This window comes from Toxorhynchites rutilus, chromosome 1 (genome assembly GCF_029784135.1).
Source record: "Toxorhynchites rutilus septentrionalis strain SRP chromosome 1, ASM2978413v1, whole genome shotgun sequence".
Lineage (NCBI taxonomy): Eukaryota > Metazoa > Arthropoda > Insecta > Diptera > Culicidae > Toxorhynchites > Toxorhynchites rutilus.
In genome coordinates this window covers 38,862,416-38,883,940 of record NC_073744.1, presented here as the reverse complement: position 1 = coordinate 38,883,940, position 21,525 = coordinate 38,862,416, and the positions used below count along the sequence as shown (strand labels likewise).

Sequence of the window (21,525 nt, the reverse complement as noted above, 5' to 3'; positions counted from 1 at the left end):
GCTGATCCAGCACTTCTAGCTGGGAGTTATTAAGAGGTTATAGTCCAAATTATCATTACGTAATGCTTGTTTAAAAAAAAAGCAAGACTGACAATGCTGCAGATGAATCTCGTGTCATGTTTTCATTGACTAATAAAATTCATCTTGTTGCCAGTGCCGAACATAAGATTGTTACGAGTATGAAGTAATGACAACAAGTTTCTCAATGCTACATACAGCAGAAGCTGCAAAGTAATTTGTTCTGTGGGGCAAATTGTAAATTATCCGGGTTCAGCTACACATCCAGCTGAATAAGACCGACTCCCCAAATTTCTATATACGACCATTATGGCATGGACCACCGAACCATGTGCCAACGATCGTTGCCCACAGTGTGTGTCTGTGTTCAGAAATGAATCGTAATAAGGTTTTCACTCTCCCTCTATCGCTTTTCATTTGCGGAGTGCCAGTTGCGTAATTTACACCCGGCACTGGAAGGATATTAATCTAACAGACAAACAGCTCGTAAAAGCAAATCATCTCCTCCGCTGCAGCACTTCCCCATTATCCCATCCAGCTACAATCCTTTTTGTGCTTTTGGTTGCGGCTGCCTGTTTGCATGCGATGGGATACATGAATGGGACCCGGTTTCCGATCATACCCTGGGAAATCTTCTAAATCTAAGAAAGTGTGTGCAGGATATAAATTACGGTCCTGACTCTGTGGAAGTGTTGTGTATTTTTGGTCCAGCTAATACGGATCCGTATCGGATCGATGGAAAACAAATTACGTACACTTCGTTGCTGCTGATGCTACTGCTGCAATAGAATAGTTTGTACGTGCGCATAACATGTGTTGTCTGTTGTCTCGGCAAATTTCGTGCTCCAACACCTCTGCAACAATGAATTTTCGGACGTTGTTCGTTTCCACCAGTTTTTCGATGATGATCTACAGGCATTGCCTTACAATATAGCTCTAAAATTTTGGAGATTAATTTGTTTCTCAATAAATATGATAAACTAGCTGACCCGGCAAACTTCGTCCCGCCCAAAATTTATTTTTCTTTATCACATTCACGATTTTTTACTAAGCGCACGTTCATGGGTCCAATCGCAGAACTGTTCATTGATTAATTTTCTAATCTACCTTTTAAAATTACCTTTTACTATAAAATTCCTAGTACTTCTACCAAAACTCGTCATTATAATATCAGATTATTTTCAGACACTTTTCTCGTTCAAGATTTTTCAACCACTTGCAAGCAAATAGGGTAAATGATCTTGGTTTGTCCAGTCGAAAATATGATCATGGTTTGCCCACTTTTTTGAATGCTCTAATTCAGCGCTCCTGTGTCAAATAAGGCCTTCGAATGTTTCGAAACATATAAATGAAATTGCCTTTTACATGATTTATAGTAGTTTGATAGTATATTTTTACGAAATCACATGTTTTAAAGAATTATAAAATACACCTTCTATTTGTGTCAATACGCCCCTCATTCGAGCTAACTTTTAATCGATCACCAGATGATTATTTGGCACGTATTCAGACCTTTTCTGGATTACAACACTTATAAATAGTGTAAACATCATGCTTACTCACCATTTGTATCGGATTTACATAGCTAAACCATTAAATTATCGCATTTTGATGAACTCAATTCTGATCATGAGTTGTCCTATTCAATAATGTTGTTTTGTTCACATGATTTCTATGGCAACCGCTTGGCGCGCTGCAGTTTGTTTATGTTTGTTTATGGTGTGCTTCGCGCATAGCAGAAGTATGGTTTTTCTGTGTTGATTGTGTTGAGGTGAGCACTTCTAAAATGCCCAAGAAAAGGCAATATTCTGAAGAAAGCCTAAATTATGAATGAATCAATATGATGACAGTAAACTCAAGCAATGATAAATGCAACATCTAATTGTGAATTCGAACGTTTTCATTCAAAACTGGAGATTTCTAAAACCGGACAAACCATGATAATTTTTTTGGGCAAACCATGATCAGAGGTGGTCAAACCATGATCATGATTCTTCTTTAAGGAAAATCGTTAAAAAACATAAAAATTTGAATAATTTCAACACCTTATGGTAGTATTAGCAACTAGAGACTTGGGGCTTTTCAACAAATCCAAACTCGTATCGATTATGTGTGATTTTCATGAAGAAAAATCGATTTGCATTTACTAGTTGTGTAAAAACACCCCAAGTTGGACAAACCAAGATCATTTACCCTAACATGTTTATCCATTACATGGAATAAATGTTTGATACAGAAAATATGATAGAATAAAGACAGCCCTAAATCGGACAATTCCTTTCTCGAGTTTTGCTCTTATCAACACATTCGGTGATCCATTTTTATTTATATAGATAGAAGAAGATATAGGAGCGCGTTTTATCACACCATCAGCCCCCTCTCTTTCAGAGAGAGGGAAGGAGGGTCTATCTACCACAGGAACATTTCGTGTCCCCTAGAATTTTCGCGTTATGCAGAAATTTGTGTTTCATTTGTATGGCAGCTCCCCCTTAGAGAGGGGGTGGAGTGTATAACCATTGTAAAAACATTTATTGCACCCTGAAACCTCCATATGTCAAATTTGGTTTCATTTGCTTGATTAATTCTCGAGTAATGCAGAAATTTGTGTTTCATCTGTATGAAAGCCCCCCCCACCCCTTAGAGAGGGGGGGTGGGGTGTCTTACCACCATAGAAACATTTATTGCATCCTAAAACCTCCAGATGCCAAATTTTATTTCGTTTGCTCGATTAATTCTCGAGTAACGCAGAAATTTGTGTTTCATTTGTATGGCAGCCGCCAGACCCCCCCACCCCTTAGAGAGGGAGGAGGGGTCTTAAACTATCATAAGAACCTTCCCCGACCCCAAAAACCCCTACATACCAATTTTCATGTCGGTCGGTTCAGTAGTTTCCGAGTCCATAAGAATCAGTCAGACAGAAAGACAGACAGACATCACTAATGGAGTGATGTATATAGATGTGTTCAATTCAGTGTTTTTTTTTACCGAGTCTTCGTTGTTCTATCTCAATTACATACTTGAATAATTAATTGTATTTCGTGAAAGATGGAGCTCTACTCGTATATGATTCGGAATCACGGGAATCACTGCTCATCTTGAAGCAGCGCTTCTAGTGGTCGGTCGTGATATGTTTTGACATAAGCAGTTGATATTGATGCGCACAGGTTTGGGCTGCACACTCCACAACTCTCCCAATGAAATCAACCAAAATGCACTGAGGCTACTCCTGTGAATCGTGTGTCCGGTGAATCTGCCGGATTACATACATGCTGAGAGGGCAATATACCTGGAAATATTAGTGTCCAGATGAACCAGGTTCTTACAGATGTTCGTGTTTGACGATTACAGATGTAACATTTTAATCTCAATATGATGGTTAAACGAAATTGCTTCGATGCGTTATCTCGCCTGGCTATTCGAAATACAATGCTTTTTGAACTTGTTTATATGATACGGAAGAGATACAATCGGATATGTCATTCCTGGTAGCCGTTTCGGTTAATTTACTGTGTCCCTTAGAAAGAAAATAACATCCTATTCAACCAATCAAATACTTAGTTTCGTTTATTTTGAAGGATATGCCAAGAAATTCGCAGATAAGATCTCAATTCTGACGAATTTTTCAGTTAATTTCGAATGTAATTTTACATAATTGAATGCTATTTGTAAACCAACTTGGCAACCTGGCAAAGCCAAATAAATCAAGGCGCTTTGAAGTATATTACCAAGTTGGTCAATACGAGAAAACTACTCTGCAGTCATTTTGAAACTCTGTAGTGTTTTGATTTTGAACAAAGCTCTAGTAGCAGCTTTACAGAATTTTAAAGAATACAGTATTTTGAACGCTTGTGTTTAAACTCTCTCTCTCTCTTCCGTGCTTCTGTTGACCGCTTTCTTTTGAACTGTTTTCATATACCGCTTCGCTATCCCACCAGGGAACCAAACGACGTCTTGAAATAAACATCAACAATTTTGTTGTATAAAATTCATAATATGATGTAAACCAAGACGGGTCTATGGTACTAGGTGAGGCCGTTTCGTCACTAAGTTTGTTAGGGGAGCGGTATATGAAAACAGTACGGAAGAAAGCAGAAGGGGAATTATTTCCTTGAAGCGTGAAAGAGACAGACTGATCAGGAGCGAGCTTCGGCACTAGCGTATTGTGTTTTGTTTACAAACAAAACACAGTAGACTTCCAATATGGCTGAAGAGTGGTTTTAGCTAGTTGGCCCACCTTAGGATATACTTCTACGCGCCTTGATGCAAACTACGATGATTCAAATTATGCATTTATGTGACTTTCGAGCTGCATTTGTCTGATATGCATATACGATGTCGATTGGTTCAATTTGCAAAAATGTATACAGTAAGTATCATTCAATGCAATCTTCAGCTAATTGGACAGACCTGAAATGCGACACGTTTATTTGGACATTCTTACTTCTAATTGGACATTTTTGTCACCATCGAGTTCAGGGAGTTATTACCCCACATTGAAAGTCGCCACTAGACGTCGACACTGTACCACTCTCTGTATTATAAAACCGATGTTTGTTATTGGCGATCTAACGTACAAATCTACACCTAGGCGGCGCTACGGTGAAAGTGATGATGGTTTTAAATTTTGCCATGTGAGCTTATGGAAGGTTTGTAGTTCTTTCCATAAATTACAATGTTATAATCATAAAAAATTATTTGATTGCGATGAGTTTTTAAGAAATTTAATTCTGCGCATTTTTATATATAACATGTTATTTTTTTTATCTCTTTCAGTAGAGAAAATTGTATAAATATTGACAATGGTTGAATCAAAGACGGAAATTCGAGAGCACCATCAAAAACAAGTAGAAAATTTATGGTTCTTGCATGTGAGAACTACCTTGGAAAGTCCGGAAGTAAAACATACGTGATTTGTTTTTCAATTTTAGGTTATCTTATCATCATTTTCTTAGTTCAAAAACAGAATCCAGATGTCTCACCGATCGTTTACGTTTTGCGTTAGATCGCCAATACCCAATTGGCGATCTAACGTACAAATCTACACCTAGGTGGCGCTGCGGTGAATGTGATGATGATTTTAAATTTTGCCATGTGAGCTTATGGAAGGTTTGTAGTTCTTTCCATGAATTACAATGTTATAATCATAAAAGATTATTTGATTGCGATAAGTTTGTAAGAAATTTAATTCTGCGCATTTTTATATATAACATGTTATTTTCTTATCTCTTTCAGTCGTGAAAACTATAAAAATGTTGACAATGGTTGAATTAAAGAAGGAAATTCGACCGCCAATTGGCGATCTAACGCAAAACGTAAACGATCGGTGAGACATCTGGATTCTGTTTTTGAACTAAGAAAATGATGAAAAGGTAACCTAAAATTGAAAAACAAATCACGTATGTTTTACTTCCGGACTTTCAAAGGTAGTTCTCACATGCAAGAACCATGCATTTTTCTACTTGTTCTTGATGGTGCTCTCGAATTTCCGTCTTTGATTCAACCATTGTCAATATTTATACAATTTTCACTACTGAAATAGATAATAAAGTAACATGTTATATATAAAAATGCGCAGAATTAAATTTCTTAAAAACTCATCGCAATCAAATAATCTTTTATGATTATAGCATTGTAATTTATGGAAAGAACTACAAATCTTCCATAAGCTCACATGGCAAAATTTAAAACCATCATCACTTTTACCGCAGCGCCGCCTAGGTGTAGATTTGTACGTTAGATCGCCAATTGAGACTTTATATATATACGATTTTATATATAAATGCAGCCATTCCATGCCAAACCGATATAGTGTTTCTCAGATTGTCGTCAAAAGTGGTAGTTTTGTTCTTTATAGCAAATTATTAGAGTCGTTTTTTTTTTTTGTTAGGGTAACCATTTTCATTTTAGGGTGGTCCGAAAAATCAATTTTTTCGCATTTTTGCCAAAAATGACTTTTTTTTTCAAATTCATAACTTTAGAACCACTGTATCAATTCAGATGTAAGACATATTAAATTAAAGCCAATTATCTGGTCTTTTTTGGAAAAATAGTACAGTTGCAGAAAATTTTAATTATGTCTTCGTTATTATTGGTTGTATTGGTTTTTTATAGTTCTCATGGTCTCGGAACCAAAAACGCTATATTTTTTCATATTTTTTCTGTAAAGCTGAGAATTTTTCACATAGCATATCTCGAACCAGGGAGGCGTTTTTTTCGTTTTTGAGTTATTATTTTTCAAAGATAACCAACCGATGGTCCGAAAAATAATTTTTTTCCTATTTTTTCCACTACAAAAAATCATATCCAGGGAGGTGTTTTATTATTCGTTTTTGAGTTATGATTTTTCAAAGTTACCCGATGGTTCAAAAAATCATTTTTGCCTTTTTTCCCAAAAATGACTTTTTTCTAAAAAAAATATTACTTTTGATCTACTGGACCGATTCAGATGATCGATATACCAAATTAAAGCCAATAAGCTAGTCTTGTTTGAAAAAATATTACACTCTGAATAGAAATGGATTTTGTTTTCGTAATTATTGATTATATTTGTTTTCTATAGCTTACATCGTTTCGGGACCAAGAGCGCCATATTTTTTTCAATTTTTTCCTGAAAGCTGAGGTTTTTTCACATAATACATCCGAATACCATTATTTTATCGTTTTTATGTTATGATTTTTCAAAGTTAACATGTTTTCAGTTTTCGTTCAATATTTCTATGCGACTAGACTAGGTGTATGTGACTATAATCCAATTATTGGCAAGTGTGTTATTTTTTCAAGAAAGGCTAGCTAGTAGGCTTTAATTTGATATGTCGATCATCTGAATCGGCCCAGTAGTTCAAAAGTAATATTTTTTTTTAGATAAAAGTCATTTTTGGGGAAAAAGACAAAAATGATTTTTTGACCATCGGGTAACTTTGAAAAATCATAACTCAAAAACGAAAAAAAAACACCTCCCTGGTTTCGAGATATGTTATGTGAAAAATCCTCAGCTTTCCATAAATAAATATAAAAAATATAGCGCCATTGGTCCCGAGACCATGAAAACTATAAAAAATAAATACAATCAATAATGGCAAAACCAAAACCTGAAATTTTTGCAAGCGTTGCATTTTTGACTAGCTTATAAGCTTTAATATGATATGTCGACCGTCTAAATCGATTCAGTAGTTCAGTTATGAATTTTTGAAAAATGTCATTTTTGGAAAAAAGGGGAAAAAGTCGATATTTCGGATCACCCTAAAATGAAAATGTACACCCTAACAAAAACAGGAAGTGGGTTATATCTATGGTATAACCGCAAGGGTGACGTAGGACTATCGTTGATTTAGAGATCATTTGTATGAAGTTGAATCTGAATTCATTCTGAATGAATAAATATTTGGAGAACTTCGAAAACGAGAGCGTTACGTTGGAGGCACAAGGTTTTATGCATCCAATATTGGATACGGAAATATCCTACTGATGGGGAAGAATAATCTTCAGAAGCTATCCTGTTGATTGCGATTGATTGAAAAATCACAAAACCTAATGTATTTGGTCACAGTGTTACATGGATAGAAAACATTAAAATAAACTCTTTCATATGAATGTAATTTTAAATTCCTAGAGGAACTGGCAGATTATTTTCCGGATCTTTCTCGATCCAAACGGAAAGAATTCCGTGCGTGTATGTGTATGTGTGTGTGTGTGTAGCGGCTGCTTCGAGATCTTCCCGGGGAACCGTTTGTAGCATCACTCTCCTCCTGATGGATTCCCTTCTGGCCTAAGGTGCACAAACAGGCTCTTGGTGACACCGTTCATCGCTTTCATGATAAATGAAGAGCTTCACCACAACAGCGACAACATGCTCCAATCGCTGTTCAATTAGAACTGAGTGGATTTCCGAGCGGCGCTCGCTTGTATACCGATTGGTGATTTCAATAGCCTATTTTGAAAGCAAATTTAAGACTATTGAAACAAGTTTTTGGATCAGAAAGTAACAAGTATAGAACGCGTAGACATTTTATCTTTCGAATGATGTGTTTATCATACCATTTCGTTCAGTTATTTAGGAGCTATTAACGCTCAAAATCTCGGTCTCCGGCGTAACGCTTTCGTTTTCGAAACTTTGATTTTACACCCCGGTATAGAAATGAAAGACGTAGTCCTACGTCAAAAAAAAAATACGGGTCTAATAGTTTGCGATAAAGAACAAAATTACCACTTTTGACGAAAATCTGAGAATTACTATATCGGTTTTACATGGAATGGCTGTATATATATATATATATATATATATATATATATATATATATATATATATATATATATATATATATATATATATATATATATATATATATATATATATATGTACGATGTATGCTTTGATCGATATTATATACGATTGTTATCCGATCTCACTTTAAATACGACTTATAGGAAAACAGACTACTGTAAACCCACAAATGTGTATATAAGCGGGTGCCCGCTCTGAAATTCATTTAAGGGACAAAAGATCTTTGGGTTAAGGTCCCTTAAGAACAAGAACTGAATTGGAAATCCATTTAGTTGAAATTGTGAAGCTATTGTGAAGCCGGAAAATAACATGCCTTGATATCCAAGGGTGATCAGCATACTGCTGAGCTCACTCAATCCTAATAAAACGCCAACGATTAATGTGACCAAAGCGAATGGAACTTAAAGCAGTACAGTACTAGCTCGCCGGTAGTGGCTCTTCCATATTGTTGTTTTTGAAAATAGTGATTTTAGTTTTTCTTTTTGCGATGCGTGTGTTTCTCAAACCTCGGAGCAAACAATCATAACAAAAACAAACATCCTCGTTTGATAACCACCGGTGCGAGAAGGAAAGTAGTAAAATGGCAACCAGGATAGCAACGACCGGTGCAAAAATGAGTTGCTATCCAAAATATCAACGAGTTGTCAATTACCAACGCTTCTAGCAACCCACCGTTGGGGATGCTCTAAGGCGGCTCGAACACCGGGGCAATAAGCAATTAGCAAGCAGCGATACGCGATATGCAACAGGCAACATATTTTGTTGTAATCCGCATACCAAAGGAATAAAAACACCTGATATTATGCAAAAAAAAATCTGCTCAATGAACGAAACCAGCCAAATTATAGGCGATAAATTGGCAACGTGACGTGACGGAACGTGAACGTGACGTGGATGTTGTATATGAATCGCACTTAAATCTCATCATATTTCTTCACAAGAACACATCACTACACTGAGCGAAATAATTAGTAAACATAACGATTTTTGATACATGCTGCCAATTCACGGTCATTTTCTACCGTACTAATAAACATATATGTCAAGCAGATCCATGATTCGTAAGTCCAATATCGGTTACATTTTCTCGACGAAAATGTGCGTGTTAGAATTATATCAAAACTGTTACCTCCGTATTGCCTTATGGCAACAATAAAAATGGTTAGTACGCACTTTTCTCACCAGTCTTCAGATATGACAACATTCGAGTTTAATAATGTTATCGAGTAAAATCTACTAACCTCTGGGAGAGCTGGTAGTATGTACAAAAGATTTGTACATTCTACTGTTTGTATTGCCGTAGTTATAGGGTCTTTCAGATTAAACGCTCACGCAACAAATTTTAATAACTTCTACAAATGTGAACAGATTTTTATTTTAAAAAACCTTGTATGACATACTGATCGCTTAGATCGTGCGTTTTTTGATGTTTCATTCCACTACATTCTACGTGTAAACAACCCAGCACAAGGATGCCAGATATGATAACACATCTTCATTCTTTTGAAAATTGAATTGTGAGATATTTAATTTAGTAATAAATTATATGTATGCGATATTTTACTCAAAATAGCTTCAACCGAAAATCTAAATTGAAATTACAGTAAATGAAACTGTTTCCTCAGTAGCATTTGTTTACTTTTGACGTAGGACTACGTCTTACATTAAGGGTGCCAAATCAGAAAACAGGTCACGTTTTTACGAAATAAAGTTAACGTTAATAACTATTTTTGCTGCGAACGGATTTTAATGATTTGCATACCAATCGAATCGGAAATTTTCTAAGATTGTTTGATACGCTATATATTACAATCCCATAGTCTTTATATACTTTAAATTAATGAAAATTGGAAGCATTCCCATTTCCCTATACATTTGTTATGTCCATTTGTGTGCTTTCCCGAACAGAGCTGTCAATAACGGGCAACTTATGCAGCCGCTAGAAAAGAAACAATGAAGGGGGATAGCGAAAAGAGAATATTTGGGAAGTAAACTCCACCCTTGCATAGTGAGTAAACTGTCGCTGGCATATAAGTATTGCATCTCCTCTGAGGAAAATTCTCAGAACCTTTCTGTGCCCGAAACAATAAAGGTCGCTTATTCTGCTCGTTTATGTTTATGATTTCCCTCTAGCTGTGAACGGTAGCGAATATTTCACATGAAGTGTGTTTCGATGTTTCATTTTTATCGCTGCAACTGTGTGCATCTGTTAGACGCGTGTTTGATGCTTGTTGTATGGCGATGCACGGAAGATGTCTCTCGTTCAATACTCAGTGCAATGCGTGCAGTATTAAAGAAATAAATTGTGACACATGACCAATAAGTGTATTGTTCTCGCACTGGCAAGAAAGAATCATTGCTTCTCGAAATGATTATACAAAACTACGTAAGCCATTAAAACTTTTCAGGGTCCTTGGAAATTTTTACTAAAGAATTATTTATGGAATTTTGACATAAAAAAAGATTGCGTAGTCCTACGTCCTAAGCGGTCGTGTCTCGGATACAACCCCTCGATTTTGCTCTTAAAAACTAAATTTTTATTTTCGTTCGATGAGTTCGGTTGTGAAGATTTTTATATATAAATCGTCTGGAAATCATCACTCCACTTCTTCACATCACGTTTACTCGCGGCAAAACACTCCACACACAGTTTCGCCACTTTGAAATCGCGTTTACTATGTCAGGTCGGGGCGGTTTGCACTTGATTTGCATTTTGCGTGAACGAAAGAGCTTTCCCGCAAACGAGTTCGCGCCCGCGCCCACATCGCATCGCTTTCACTATGTCCTCGGCCTAACATTATGACTTTGATGCTGTTGAAAACCCGAGTTCTTCTTTAAGTTCCTCCAAATTTTGTGGTAATCGACGACGAGAAATGTTGAAATTTTTACCAGAAGAGGACAAAGTTCCATTAAGGATTCGGTTGCTCGAGTAATACGATTTCACGTTCTTGTAAAAACTATCCGATCAGACTGAAGGATTAGCCGGAAATTATCAACATCAATAGTCAGCTATTAATTGATATCGTTGGATTGGATAGTGTACGAATGGGATTTATATTTTTGATATTTAGTGGGGAAAAATAAACTGCTTCTTCTTTGAAAGTCGCAAACTGTATGTGAAAATATGTTTATCGGCCGAAAAAAATATATGTAATAATTTGATGCGCACAATATATGTGCAATTTTTCATATTTTCTGTTTGAACAACATACAGGTTCCAGGTAAGATCATATTTCATAATGTTCATTCAGAGTAAAAATCCAGCCGCTGTTTTCACTAACAATCAATCATACGAACAATCACGATAATATGTACACTCAACATGCGAAACAATGGATTGAAAGCAACGAATTTTTTTTCTCAACTTGCCCACACTATAAGATTTAATTTAATTTAATCTTATTTAATTTTTAACCCAAAATTGAGTATATACTAACAAAATAAACCCTGCGTTACATGCATTTTGCTCATAATTGACAATATCGTTTTATTTTTCTTACAAGCGATCTCGTTATATCGATCCATTCCGTCCAGCGCAAATCAGTTCAGCTCGAACAGTTCCCGAACAGTTCACTCGCAAACAGTTCACTCTCAATCGTTTCTTTTTCAAACAGTTCACTCGCAAACAGTTCGTTCACAAACAGTTCACTCTTCATCAGTTCGCTCTCAAACAGTTCATTAGCAAACCGTTCTTCCGAAATCAGTTCGTTCACAAACCGTTCGATCGCAACCAGTTCATGGGAAGAACTACCGTTCTTTGAAAAAGATGGTTCACTCTTTTCGGCAAACTAGTTTTTTCGTACCGTTCGTGAACGGCTTGCCCATCTCTAGCCTGGTGACAACTTTCAATTAGGGGCCATATTTCGGGTCCCAAATTCGTTAGTGTAATCCCTATCAAATTAGAAGACACGGAGCTAGTTTTCAAATGTTAAAATTTGAATGAAAACTTTAACATCATGTTATTCCATTACTTGAAACACGTATTTCTGGTTTCTATTTAAACATTTGTCTATAAGTTTCATATAAAGTTGATATAAAGATAAAAGATATAAAGTTGTCTTGAAAAACAATTTTCGTACGAGATTTTCTCACCGCATCCAAAACAAGTGCTTTTCGATTAAATAGAATACCAAATTGGTACGGAAAAGTTAATTTTCATTCATATTTTTTATTTTTAAAATTCGCGTTCATTCCGCCTGAAAATCAATTATTTTTAGGCGCTCCCCTAAACTACTAAACGAGCTCACTGCCATCAACGCGGATGTCAGAAGCAAGGAGCCTAGAAGTATATCCTAAGGTGAGGCCGTTTCGTCACTAAGTAGGTTAGGGGAGCGGTATTTGAAAACAGTACGGGAGAAAGCAGAAGGGGAATTATTTGCTTGAAGCGTGAAAGAGACAGACTGATCAGGAGCGAGCTTCGGCACTAGCGTATTGTGCTTGTTTACAACAAGGCGCGTAGAAGAATATCCTAAGGTGGGCCAACTTGCTAAAACCACTCTTCAGCCATCTTGGAAGTCTACGATTGTTTGTAAACAAAACACAGTACGCTTGTAGTACCATAGACCCGTCTTGGTTTACAAACAAAACACAGTAGACTTCCAAGATGGCTGAAGAGTGCTTTTAGCAAGTTGGCCCACCTTAGGTATACTTTTAGGCGCCTTGGTCAGAAGCATTTGTTACACTGAAATAAAACCGCCACTTACTTTCCAATTGGAACCATGAGATTATCTCACAGTAAATTGTAAAATGGAACATCACATCGACTGTGCTTATCTTGAAATATTATTATTCTCCAGGTGCTTTTAATGTAATCCATACAAACGAGCCACATCCGTTCAAGTCATTCACAGGAGCCGCAGGCGGCCTTCCTCGGATTAATGTAATTTGCTCGGATGCAAACCAACAGGATAAAGCAATTGAAATTAAAACAAATGGGAAATGTGATATTGCTTTTCGCCAATTTGTCCCCACTTACAGCGTCGTGGACTCGGAGCAATAAGCCAAATACAATTTGTTCGAATGAAGTGGATATCCGTTAGCAAAATAGAAAAACAGCTGCCGGAGGATACCATTACATGGATGCCTAACTGCCTCTTGTGATGCTGTGACTCGCTGCATCGTTACAAATGGAAAGCTAGACGGGAAAATGAATTTTCATTCTCTAATTCAATACGGCATGGCTGGCAGGACAGGTTTACTCTCAATTTTGAATGCAGGCAAGCATTCGGGCACATTCTCTCCAGCAGAATAACAGCACGGGTGGTGCCGAATGGGCTTTTGTTATTATCCGGAGCACACGAATATCCCATAATTCTTGTTTGTGTAAATTCTGAATTAAGTTTTATTTGCAGCTCCCAGAATGAGTCGGTGAACATTCTTTGTTTGTTGATGAACTTACCTTCATCGATATCCGGCGGGAGACCACCGACGAACACTTTCCGAGAGAAGCGTTCCGTCGATTCTGACCCGTTCGAGTGGGGTGACGAACGAGCAGGTGATCCCAGGCTGCCCAATTGATGGTGATGATGGTGTTGGTGGTGATGGTGGTTGTTGAGATTACCACCAAAGCCTCCCACATCATCGGAAATTTGTTCGTCCAATCCGGAGAAGAATGGCTTGCCTAAAGGAAGAGAAAAAATGATTTTAGGTTAATGACAATCGAAAAATTCAAATCACGAGATTTACTTTCAAAATCACGGATTTTCAGCACTCGTAAATAGTTTATTAGGCTTTGCAGCGTTACGTAATCGTAAACGTTGGATGCCATTGCTGGGAAGCGTGAAACTTAAAAAACGAGGAAAACCTATCCAAAATGACGAGATTGCCGTCGAAAGTTAGTGAAATTCAGATTTAGCTCGTCAGCTGGCGTGTGCGGAATAAGGTCTAGTTCCATGGCTTGCTGGGCTTATTCCCAAGGCCCACGTGGTTATGCGAATCGATATTTGAAATATTGAAAACACGATACATTATTTGACGTGCAGATGGCGCCTAGGAATTTCCTTTCTTCCTAGTTTGGTTCTAAACTTTGCAGTTCATTCGCTTTTAACCAGAAATTTTGATTTATTAGAATTAAGCAGACATAAACTATTATTCTGAAAAATTCAAAAAGTTATGCATTTAATATCAATATGAACCAGCTTCGTTTGAAAAGTCAAATTCGCTCTAAATTAATCGTAATTGAATATTTGTTTCGCCGAATTCCACCAATACAAAAGCCGCGCGTTGTGGTGGCAATTTTGTGTGCGACGCTGTTAAAGGTATGCATTAAAACACTTTCAATCATGCAAACCCACCCACCCACAAGGATGCCAATTAATTCATTACTTGTACATATTACATGCAACGAATCGCGCAAAGGGAAAAACACTTTTCACACTACCACTTTCAGTCGCCGACCCGGTCCAAACGGTGTGTTGTAACGACTTCAATAAGCACAAATTATAGACAAAAATAATGACTATACTTCAAAGACGGCTTCCGCCCTAATTCGACGGAGAATTAACTTCCTCTTCTTATTCTTCGTCGTTACTTTTGGCCTCGTTTATTGGGGCAGACACGAGGGCAAAAGGCCAAAAACAGGGGGACAGTTTGTTCAGGATTTCTGCAATAAACTTGGTCTGCACCCTTGGTCTGCTTCTACTGCCCTTCTTGGGCCGTCCTTCGTTAATGTTGGAATCAATGTTCATTGGTAGCGAACGGTGTTCGCTTTTGCCGGGAGTGGGAGTGCAATAAATACAGGCGCCATAATTTCGATTGAAGTCTTTATCGAATTAATAACGGATTATTTTGCCCATTTGATCAAAGTGCGTTGTATTCTCCACACATCTACTGAAACGCATCGATTTGTTGACTGCCTTCGAGTGGAATACTCAACTATTACATTCTCAGCAGAGTTTTCCAATCGGTAAACTACACGAGGGGAGAGGCTCGTTGAAAGAAAATATACACAAATTGTTTGCATTAGATTTGTACCGGGCACGGATTAGGGACCATTCACAAGTGCCTCTGGTGCAATGTTTGATTTACACCAATGGTTCTGTTGCATGTTTAACACCATTAGCAGTAACACGATAGCGTGAAAAGTCGAAATAATATACAAGCGCTACTTGGGCATGATTCGGAAACAGACATGATTTGACACTCTTGTTTAGTTTTATGTATTCATGAGTTGTAGAGGTACATTTTGGAACATATTACGCCCATAAAGTGCCCGCCTTGGGATGTCACTTTTGATGGTCCGATGGCACTCAGTTCCAAACACAAGAATTGTTGAGTTTTATTCCCATTTCATCCGAAGGACGTCACTGTCAAATAAAATCCTCTCTACTTGCACTGTCTCTTCCTAGTCTCTCAAAAATACTACCAATGATATTTTTGGACAACAGAATCTCAACGTGAACATTGAGCCTGATTACGAACGTCACTTCACGGTGAAAACGAAATGAATTGTATGCAATTTGTATGGACTTCATATCGTTTTCACCGTGAAGTGACGTTCGTGATCAGGCACATTATTGCTATTGAAAAAGAATATTCTTTGCGGATGTCGATTAGGCTGAAATTATTAAAATGAAGATCGCATGCACACGAGGCAACCAAAATCAAGTTTGCACAGAGAGTCCTCGCGTTGACGGCATCGAGCTTCGTTTCACGAGCTTTTTTGACGTAGGACTACGTCTTACATTAAGGGTGTCGAATCAGAATACAGGTCACGTTTTTATGAAATAAAGTTAACGTCAATATCTATTGTTGCTGCGAACGGATTTAAACGGTTTGAATACCAATCGAAATTTCTAAGATTTGTTTGATATGCTATACATTACAATTCCATAGTCTGTATATGTCTGTAAATTGATGAGAATTGGAAGCATTTACTTTCCCGAACAGAGCTGTCAATAACGGGCAACTTATGCAGCCGCTAGAATAGAAACAACGAAAAGGAATAGCGAAAAGAGACTATTTGCGAAGTAATCTACATGTTTTAATTTATGTTTCCTACAATTTTAAAAGCTTGTAAAAGTCAATTGCCATCGCAAAAAAAAACTAACAAAAATTAAATGTCTGCAAATTTAGACACGCTTGCAAATCTGATAACTCAGATTCGAAGTCAGTGAGGTAAAACGTCAACATACATCATACAGTCAACATACAGCTATATGAAACGTCACGATTTTGATGTTTAAAAATCTGAAAATCCGGATTTCTTCATCAATACCGAGCGCCGCCGTGTTTAGCCAATGGTCCTGATTCTCGAATACATTACGAATACACTTCACGGTGGAAACGGAATGAAACGTATTCGTGATGACAACGGTACGGTGTCGACATCTGGATGCGAGATTAGTTTCCCACAAAATTTATCATTATAATATCAAATTATCTTCAGATGAAATTTTTGTATGAGATTATTATATCACATGAAGAAAACAAAGTTTTCCACTCACATTGAATACCAGGTTGATACGAAGAAGTTAATTTTCATTAATGATTTTTTATTTGAAAAGTGCTCATTCTGCCTGAAAACTCATCATTATCTTCGACACTTCACTAACTCGTAAAACGTAGTTCAATGGCGTGCCGTTAATTTCGTTTCCACCGTGAAGTGTATTCCAGAATCAGGCCCAATATCTTGACTAATGTTTTCATTAATTTTATTCTTCAAATATATGTAATCGATCGAAATAATTTGCACATCCAACACTAAACGGTGACTCATAGTTGTTTTATTTATCGTACTTAAGCTGGATTTATACGAGGGTCGTTCGAAAAATAAGTTTCAGTGCCTCAGAAATCGCGGAAAAATAAAGTTAGGACAAAAAAACAAGGTGATTTTCGTAATCTACGTTTTATTTTCTATTTTTATACATAATCGCAATTGAAAAAATTCAAATGGACTGTGTTTGAGCATCCTCCTTACTCCCCAGACCTCGCCCCTAGCGTCTATCACTTATTCCCATTGATGAAACAGGCGTTCGTCGGTCAACGATTCGATAACACTGAAGAAATTTGTGACGCAGTTGTTCTTGAATGGCGTTAACGTTTCTTGTGGAACTTTTGCCGTCTCAACGTATGTATTACTTAGCGTCATTTATTAATATTTAGTTGAGATTTCTTAAGCCAAATAACGCGCCTTGAATGTATTCCGAGAGGCAAGCTTTATAATACGCGTGACCACAGTGCAAGTCGAAGGAAATTTCTTTGACAAAAAATCCCCCGGCCAGATTGGAAATCGAACCCGAACACCCGGCATGATAATGTGAGACGCTAACCATTCGGCCACGGGTGCATATCGTGACGCAGTTACATCGTTCTTCAAAAAGTTGGACGTTACGCACTTCGCACTTCGAATAGAAAAACTCATGCCACGCTATGAAAAATGCCTCAAACGTTACGGTGATTATGTGGAAAAATAGAAAATAAAACAGATTACGAAAATCACCTTGTTTTTTGTCCTACCTTCATTTTTCCGTGATTTCTGAGGCACTAAAAAGGCCAAATATTTGACACTTTTTGGCAGAAAAATCGTCCGTCAATACTCTAGGGCAAAATAGATAGAATATTAAGATTTTTGATTGATGTACTTTCTAATTGAACAAGAAATATTCTGAGATGGATCCAAACGGTGGTATTTAACTCCAAGGGAAAGGTATCTCTGATCGTAACCGAGAACGGGCTCTAGAAGCCGTTCTCGGTTTCTTGACGCCACCCAACGTAATTAGACGGTGACCAGGTATGCTATAAGGGTCCTCGCGTTAGTGTTAGTAAAAAGCGTGCAAAATTATCTGAATTTGTGTGGATTTAAAAAAAAAGTTATTTAATGAAAAATGCATACATATTTCTGCCTATAAAGCCTCATATTTAATCTAGAGATATGTGTTCTACACGATTTCATTTTTTTCTCTATATATTCACAAAGGAAAATATGATTTATCAACGTTTTTCTACTACAGTCTGATACGGCTGACTTAAAATCCAGCATCGTAAACTTTGTTGACAGCGTCCATAGAGCATTGCTTCCAATCTCCAAAAATACCCCAGGTATCCAGACCCGGAAAAGCAAAAAAAAAAATTAACATTCTTTAAAGGACAACACAGACAAATCTTAACGAAAAGAATAATTTACCTGAACATCATCATAAGGAGCCAATGCTCCATTGCAATTATATAGGGTTGGGGAAAAAGAAATGTCGTATTTCTGATCGAAATTTGACGCTTTATTTAACATACTTAAAATTATCCAATTTAAGTCAAATATGCGCCGTTTTGTTCGCAAAATTGTTGCCATTTAGAAGGCAGCTTCATTATCCCCCCCCTTCCCCCTTATAAAGCCCCCCCCTTCCCCCTTATAAAGCCCCCCCCCCCTACTTATTTGCAAAAAATTCAGACAGCCAGTTTTCGCAAGCCTCTTTTGAGGCCAACTTAGTATCACCAAGAACGTTTTGCATGGACCGGAAGAAATGATAATCACTTGGAGCCTGGCGGGTCATCAAAGATGTGTGAGGCCGAGCGTTGTCCTGGTGGAAAACAACACCATTTCTATTGATCATTTCTGGCCGCTTCTGGTCAATCGCCTGCTTCAAACGGTCAAGCTGCTCACAGTAGAGAACCGAGTTGAGGGTCTGGCCATAGTCGAGCAGCTCATAGTGGATGATTCCCTTCCAATCCCACCAAACACACAGCAAAACCTTCCTGGTCGTCAATCCGGGCTTGGCGATGGTTTGGGCCGGCTCACCGCGCTTCGACCATGACTTTTTTCGCTTTAGATTGTCGTACGTGATTCACTTTTCATCACCAGTCACCATCTTCTCTAAAAATGGGTCGAGTTCGTTCCGTTTCAGCAGTGCATCACAGGCGTTGATTCGGTCTGAAAGATTTTTTTGCGTCAACTTGTGTGGCACCCATACATCCAGCTTTTTTTTGGAATCCAATCTTCTGCAAATGGTTCCAAACGGTTTTATGGTCTATACCCAGTTCCTGGCCAATAGACCGAGTGCTCACATGCCGGTCTACTTGGATGATTCCAACGATTTTATCGGTTTCCACGACGATTGGCCTATTAGTACGGGGTGTATCTTCGACAGTCACTACACCAGAACGAAATCGATAAAATCGACGCTGTGCTGTGCGAATCGTTACAGTATCGGCTCCATAAACTACACGAATTTTTTCGGCCGCCTTCGTTGCAGTTTTACCTCGCAGGTAGTAAAAACGTAAAATATGGCGAATTTCTTGCTCGGTGGACTCCATCTTTGACGCGCTATAACTTGAGACTGAAAAGGACATTCACAACACTGTCAAAACGAAACTCGTAGCACAGATTGTCGTCTTTAAATAGCCGTATAGTATGACTCGATGCGATAAGTACAACACAAGATATGTTTAAGTGTTGCCATATGTTGACAATATACGACGTTTCTTTTTCCCCAACCCAATATTCGTACACTGCACTACTCCTTGGTGCTCCAATTTATTCGCTTTTTCACACCTAACAGCATGCAATCCGATATTTTAGTTTAAATTCGAGGAAAACTTATCGCAAGTTTTAACAATGAAATGTTGTTGTTCCGTATTATATTCACAATTCACACTTCTCTATCATAGGAGAAATCATCAGTGGCGATTGGTATACTTAGGCCGCTCATGTAACTATATGTTGAATAATTTCCAGGAGGAGCATCTATTTGTTCGACATTTTTGATGAGCAAAATGCACACGTCTTCTGAATTAAAACACGGCAAAACTTATGACTTTTTGGTTAGTTTTTCCCTCGAGTTCAATTTTGTGAGGAAAAATAAAAAGAAAAACGGGTTTGAATCAACAAAATTTATGAATTTGTTAGATTTTACGAACAAAAAGCCGTGATTCTGCACGCTATTTCATCTGTGTGAGTAATTTTACTGTACAATACAAAAAATCTGGCACACCTGTAGTATATGTCAAACTACGTAGGGCACCATCTCCTTGAGAGGTATAATTGAGAATCTCGAAGCCACGTTTCATTTAAATGCAACGGAAGCATGACTAAGCGTGTATACGACTGAAATGACATTAAAAATTACCCACCACCCGTCGTATCATGTACAAGGGCAGATGACGGATACCTGTGCAACGCATTTCATGACCGGGCGAATCCTCCCATAACGGGCAATTTAATTAAAAAATTTTTGCTTTAATCTTTCATCCGGTGTTGAGGGGAAGCAAAAATAAAAAGAAACCCCATCTTAACGTCGCTTAGACTCTTTTTATTATTACCACGAAACGTGTCCTTTGCACTTCAAGCAATAAAGGACACTTATTTCTAGCACCAAGACGTATCTGCCGAAACTTTACTAAAGTGATAAACTCTGCATCAGTCATCTCACTAAAATGCGTAGAATCGCGTTCTATGCCCTTATCGAGTCACACGGTGATAGGCTGACGTATGAAGCGATCTTCATAATCCTCCACATGGGACAACCACCCATGTGAGAAGCGCTCCACACAAGTTAGCACCCCGAAGGTTTCACGAATCGAAATTTTCTAGACGGGTTCACGCTGGCACGCTAGGAGCCGTACAAATAGTAAGAGTAGAAGCAGTAACACCATCCGTTCTAGAATTCTGCGGCTGATTAAATTATTCCCATTTCCCCCTTTTCCTATCCCACATGACCTACTAACAATACGTGGGACTTTGAACCTCGTCGTGTTCGCCGGCAGAGGGTAGTAATAACCGTTTATATTGCGAGTTATCACCACTGAACCCGCTAGCGGACGCGGAATGACGGTTTAGGGGCGACGTGTTTACCCCAGACGTGGACAGATTATGGCAGCGGTTAGCATCATGTAGATGGAGTTGGCGATATGGCGAGAGAAGAAGCAAATGGCGTAAACAATAATTGCGAGTCATTTCCGCGAGAGTTCGTCGCGTGGCAGTTGGCAAAGTGAAATTCTATTCCATCAATGTAATCCCGTTCGCGCGAGTAGGGTAAATGATCTTGGTTTGTCCAATTTGGGGTGTTTTTACGCAACTAGTAAATGCAAATCGATTTTTCTTCATGAAAATCATACATAATCGATACGAGTTTGGATTTGTTGAAAAGTCCCAAGTCTCTAGTTACTAATACTACCATAAGGTATTGAAATTAATCAAATATTTATATTTTTTAACGATTATCCTTAAAGAGGAATTATGATCATGGTTTGACCACCTCTGATCATGGTTTGCCCAAAAAATGATGGTTTGTCTG

General features: G+C 37.8%; 1 protein-coding gene across 9 annotated transcripts in view; it reads right to left on the bottom strand.

The window, feature by feature from the left end:
- Nucleotides 1-21,525, bottom strand: part of LOC129761894 (cytoplasmic polyadenylation element-binding protein 2) — a 693,641-nt gene that overhangs the window by 38,105 nt on the left and 634,011 nt on the right. For all 9 annotated transcript variants that reach the window (XM_055759726.1, XM_055759730.1, XM_055759724.1 and 6 more), the window contains one exon: nt 13,698-13,919. In XM_055759726.1, coding sequence (XP_055615701.1) covers nt 13,698-13,919 — 222 coding nt within the window. The remainder of the gene's footprint in view (nt 1-13,697; nt 13,920-21,525) is intronic.